Source organism: Anolis carolinensis, chromosome 4 (assembly GCF_035594765.1).
Source record: "Anolis carolinensis isolate JA03-04 chromosome 4, rAnoCar3.1.pri, whole genome shotgun sequence".
NCBI classification, from domain to species: Eukaryota; Metazoa; Chordata; class Lepidosauria; order Squamata; family Dactyloidae; genus Anolis; species Anolis carolinensis.
Genome location: NC_085844.1, coordinates 178,217,179 through 178,223,178, shown reverse-complemented (window position 1 = coordinate 178,223,178; position 6,000 = coordinate 178,217,179). Strand labels below are relative to the sequence as shown.

General features: G+C 35.8%; 1 protein-coding gene across 1 annotated transcript in view; it reads right to left on the bottom strand.

Annotated features, from left to right (window-relative positions):
• Positions 1-1,201: 1,201 nt before the first annotated feature.
• faf1 (Fas associated factor 1) overlaps positions 1,202-6,000 on the bottom strand; it is a 234,135-nt gene continuing 229,336 nt past the window's right edge. Inside the window, exon 19 of the mRNA XM_062978316.1 lies at positions 1,202-2,326. Coding sequence (XP_062834386.1) covers positions 2,243-2,326 — 84 coding nt within the window. The 3' untranslated portion in view covers positions 1,202-2,242. The remainder of the gene's footprint in view (positions 2,327-6,000) is intronic.

Sequence of the window (6,000 nt, the reverse complement as noted above, 5' to 3'; positions counted from 1 at the left end):
AGATATCATTTACTTTTTGTTATTAAACTTCAAAGGAATTAAGCATTTTCCCAATTTTTCCTATTCTCATGTAGGAGGATTTATATTTGGTTGCAATACGCTAACCTTTTACTTTAAAGCACAGGTGTCCAATCTATTGGTTTCCCTGGGTCACATTGGAAGAAGAATAATAGTCTTGGGCCACAAATAAAATACACTAACAATAGCTGATGAGTGACATTGCAACAGAGTCCCTTTGCTCTTTATTTTATCAGTTAATTTTACCCGTTTTTTGTTTCCTCTAGGTGAACTCTTTGCAATTATAATGCGAATTATAGATAATTTGTGGATGTAACACACTCGATCATTCCATTCCATTCCATTCCATTCCATTGTCATCTATAAAATTAAAGGTCAAGAACCTTGCAATTGAGTTACAAAAAGATAAAATCACCCCAAAAAAAATCATGTTTTAAGTAAGCGTATGATTTTGTGTTGGACTGCACACATAGCTGTGCTTGGTCACATGTGGCCCATGGGCCACAGGTTAACCAAGTCTGCTTTAAATGTTGTTGTTATCTTTATTTATACCCTGCCTTTCTCCCGGTGGGGAATCAAGGAGGCTAACACTCCACACTTGACAAGTTTCTCTTCCCTTTGGCAATTTGATGAATTTTTGCATATTGCAGTTAAAACGTATCTCTCACACACAAATGTTTAGCTTGACATGAATGCTTCACTTCTACATTCTATGTGTATTCAAAATATTTATATAAGGAAGGCTTCTAGATTTTTCATTTTGGTAAAAAAAGTTTTAGATCGGGTGAATGACAGCCCTACATTAATTTCATGATGTCCATTCCCCTCAAAAAGGGAGCAACAATAAAGATGCGTATGTATTTCTGTTTAGTTTGTATTTGAGCTTCACATTGGGATATGATCTGCTACGAAAAAGAACATGAATTAATTTCAGAAAAACACAGAACGGCAAATGTTTTGTTGAGTAACTGATGTTCTTGGGGTGTTTTTGTATAGCAAACTCTAAGCATAAAAATTGGAGTTTATATTTTAAATTTGCTCACAAAACTATTTTGACACACTTTTAGGCAACAGCTTTGCACACTTGCTTTCTACAGAATCAGATCCCGAGATATAGGTACACATTTCTTAGAAAGGAGCAAATTATCCAAGTATGCAATGAGAAGGATTTCTTAATACACTGTAATTTTACATTTTTTTATTGTTTGGTGAAATAAACAAGGTGCTTAAAAACAGCAGAAAAATAATACAAACAGACGTGAGAATGAAACAAAGTGAAAAGAAAAGGAAAAGGGCCCCCAATTTCTTTCACAATGATGAGCAAATAATTTTTGTGTCTGCTATTTGCAACATTCTAGAAGCCACTAGCTGATATCTGCTTATCTTGAACTGTCTGCTAGATACCAGTTATTTGGTTCTGGCTCATTTCTGAACATTATTTAGATAATCACATCAGCAGCAGTTCGGCACACTGCAGCATAATGAAAAATACTCCCTAAATGGAATCTGAATTGAGATCCAAAGCAAGAAAAAGAAAAAGATAAAGAATCAAAATCAGTAAATAAATATCTTGCATATATGTCAAACTATATTCTCCAAACAAAACCTTACATCTTATGAAAGGAGTCAGAAAGTACCAACAACAACAGAAAATATCTCTGCTTTCTACTACTACAATACTGTTAAATCTCAAAGGCTGAAATTGTCCCATTTATTGATTTTCTGCCTTTTAAAAAAATTAGGTGGTGAAGTAGAAATTCAAACACAGGAAGAAAATGCACATATATGAGAGCACTGGTTCAGCGAGATATCAAATATACAGTATTCTAGTGTCAAAAGTACAGGCAGAAATGTCCAAGAATTCTTGGTGAAAAAGGGGGTAATTGAGGAGTAAAAATTCTACTTGACAATCACTCACATTTTAACAGTGCATTAATTATAACAAAAGCCAGATGGTAAGTGAGCAATAAAGTCATAGTGTTCAGTGTTTACAGCAGAATATTTTTCTCTGCTTGTTTAAATGAGGTTGGAGACATATACTCATGTATGGGAAACTTTTTAAAGGAGCTATGCTTATTCTTTCTTCCCGTCTTCTTGAAAGAGGCAGAGTTGTGACATTGATTTTTTTTTTTAGTTAAATGATAGCACACGGTGATTTGGATAAAGCATTCGCCGTGCCGCATTCGTTATCAAAGGATTATTTAGTCCTCCAATCTGGCTTTGACTATTCCTTTGCCTCTAGGAAAAGTGTTTCTTGAGGGTACAATTTTAACTCCAGTAATGATTTATTTGGATCCAGATGGGTCACCTGTGAAGACAAAAAAGAACAGGAAAACCTGAAAAGACAAGTACATTTTGGAAAACAGACTAATGTTCATTCTAAGTCTTCTAAGTTCTTTTTCTTTCAATTCACGAGGCCCTGCAAAATAGCAGTTATTTGCTCATGCTAATAAAATGTACACATTCACAGCAAACAGCAAATAAATAGTGGTTAAGTATTATTTGTATATCCAGTCTCCAAAGTCCAGAACTGTCTTTCTTTCTTTCACAAGAACCTCACAGCATTTGTTAATTTTGAGAGGAGTATTACAGGTACAGAATGAATGATCTGATACTGTATTCTAGACAGACTGAAAGTACGTACTTAATTTAATGGGTGTTCCAAGCATACAACTCAATGATACATGATTTTAGTATTTTAACTTCATTTTGCATTGCACTGACAATATTATAATTGATCATTCTAACATGTCATCAATTTATTGGCATCATTATTTTAAAAGGATCTGGGGGAGTGGGGAGGCCTTCCCTCAGTTTAAAAAGGTTAAAAATCTTTGTTTAAAAGATATGTCACTGGACACTATTACTATCAGAGAAAGTAAATGAATTTTTACCCATACTTAGAAAATGAGGCTACATGATTTACCAACGATTACTATCTATCCAATGCAATTTTCTGAATCATTGCCCCAAATAACTCCAGGAACAGGACTAAATACCAAGACAGCAACATTTTTAGTTGGGTTGTGTAATCAGGATCCCTTCTGAAGTAAAACTCCCAATCAGGAGAAATCTGCACCCAACTTTAACTGAATGCAAATACAAAGCCCCTCTGAGATGAATGCTTGGGTGCACTGGGGGAGGGTTTACATGTAGTCCCATCCGCAGTATTTATAAGTGACCCCCTGAAGTGGGCTTATATTGCTGCTCAAATAGTAATCCATGTTGATATTATCTAATTCGAGGAGGAGTGTATATTTTTTAGAAATCCACAACAGGAATATAGCCCATCTGCCCCTTTACTTTTGCCTGAATTAGGGCCTCAGGATAGATCAGAAATTGGATTAAAATGTGTAGGCGGTTTGTTTAAAAAGCAGATTTCTGGAAAACCTGCCACTTTAAAATGACCTAGAAGGATTTTGTCTCTAAAAACTTTTATCACAATAAAATGTTTACTACCTTACGATCTCATAAACTAAACATAGTGTCTTGACAAAACTGCCAGAATGCAATTAAAGAAGCATATCCCTAAAAGTGTTTTGTTTCATGTTTAAAGCCTTCACACTTCCCTGTTACAGTGCTGAACCATTCTCTGTCCAAGAGGTACAGTGCACCTGAGAAAAGCAATTTGTTTTCCATGCTCAGTTCAAGTCTGTATCTAATTAAATCCACTCGTTCTCCAAATCCCACAACCCCTTTATTGCAAAATCAAGAAAAGGTAAGAAGAGCGAGACTGTCTTCTGTGTATCGGGCAAAAGCTGGATTGAAAAACAAGGCTGAGCTAATGAACACTATCCTCCAGACTGTAACCAGATGGAAACCTATTATTCACTTGAGTGTAATTAAAGATTCACATCCTAATCAGAACTGTGGGGTTTGCAAACTCAAGTTACCCTTAATAACAACTATGAACGATGCCCTTTTCTCAAGTGTTTTCAACTTTGGAGGCTGAGTTACGTACCTGTGCTAAGAAGATATTTGCTGCCTTCCACCCTTGATTTCAAAATGCCTGCTGATTTTCTTATACACCCAGGGACTGCAGAGTTTGCAAATGTTTACACCATTACCCAATTAACTAACAATATGGCTCCTACATCTGTCAACAAACAAAGCTGTTGTTGCTTTGTTTTAGCTCCCTGGCATTTTCTGTTCATATGGGTCGCCATTGTACTTAATTATCACGCCAGATCCCATCTGCAGCATTTACTTTGTTATTTGTAGTATGTAAATATGTTGCTGTAGCATGGAAAACAGAAGCGTTATTATTATTCCTCTGACCACAAGACATGCTCTAGATGGCAAGGAAAAGAATGAAAACAGCAGCTGATGAAAACAAAATTGGAAACAAGTCTAATGATGGAGTCTCTTGAGATAGTTTTGTATCATGGTGGCAGTGAGAGTGGTCTTCATGCCCATGGATTCCCTCCCGGCTAATATCCCATTCACCACCCACTGATAGGACAAAAGGTAACAAACAGATTAGAAAACCCCACATTTACTATAATATTGTCCTCTACTGAAATGAATGAAGCAAAAGAACAAAAAGAACCCAAATACCAGGTGTCATCCCTGTTTCAACCTGGGGAGATCCTCAAAGCAAAAAAACACATAGGACTGTTATGTCCAGAATATTCCCTATGACCATATTCAGATATAGTCGGAGTCCCATATCCACAGGGGATACGTTCCCAGCAGTGATAGACTAGGTCTAAAAATACTGATTGCCAGGAGACAAAGGGGACCTCTCCCCACAACTAAAAGGCTATCATTTAAATTTGATAAGAAATCCGAGACTATATAACGTATACGTCAGCCGCACATAAACCAAATCAGAATTATTTTATCTGAGTTATTCTTAAATATAAAGAATTCTCAAAAAATGATTTTTATTAAAATAGTAAGACAACATACATTTTAGTTGTATACAATAATAATATGGGAATTTCTATTATATTTGCAAACTACTAAAAGGCCATTAACATTTTTAACGTATTGTCTAATGTTTAAGGGGGCTCACTTGCCATTGGGCAAACTGACACTCTGGGCAGTCCACAAGTGGTTCTCAGACTTTGCATAGATATGCAAAAATAGGTACTTTTATTAAAATGAGGGATTTCTAGCCCATGATTAGCGTACAGTTGTGCTGGAAGGCCTAGAAAATGCCTAGAGGACTTATTTTGTCAGGTGGAGATAAATGAAACTGTGGATACCAGGCCTGCGGAAACATCACATCCAGATTCATATGAAATTTCACAAAATGCTCTAGCACACGTATATATCCCTCACATTAAAACCAACACTAAAGACTGCTTTGCTCTCAGCGTGCTCAAGAAGTAAATTCCTGTTGACATTGAAGCTGCAATTTTACACCATTTATTTACCTGAAAGTAAGTACCACTGAACTTGTAGAGATCTATCCCTGACTATACATGTAGACAATAATTGCACTGTTAAGGGTTAGCCCAAGAAATTTTCAAAATAGTGCTTCCACTCTTTCTCCAGGAACAAAAATTGGTCAAGCTGAATGTTTATTGATGACAGAACAGCCCCTAATAAAAATAATGGCAGTAACCTCTCTTAAGGAGTACAAGGTAGACTGTGAGGCACATAGAGCTCTGTTATCCTATTGCTTGCTACATCTTTTACGCCAGTATGTTGCCTGAGGTTTCCACCACATTTTCCTAATGGGAGCACTGTGAGAGACATTTGATAAACTGGATTCAGTTCAAGAAAATTGCATATTTCAAGGATTACTTTGTCTGACTGTATACATCTCTCTCTACACAGTTAAGAAATATTCAGTTTGCTTTACGCTGCATTATATTTTTGCTTTTTATCTGAATTAAGTGTATTATAAAGTTTTATATTTTATTTTATTATTTCTTTCTCCCTGTGCATATGCATATATTTTAGACTGTATACTTCCAAAGGCCCATGTACATTGATGATGCTATATAAACAACTTGATTATGACAATGATTA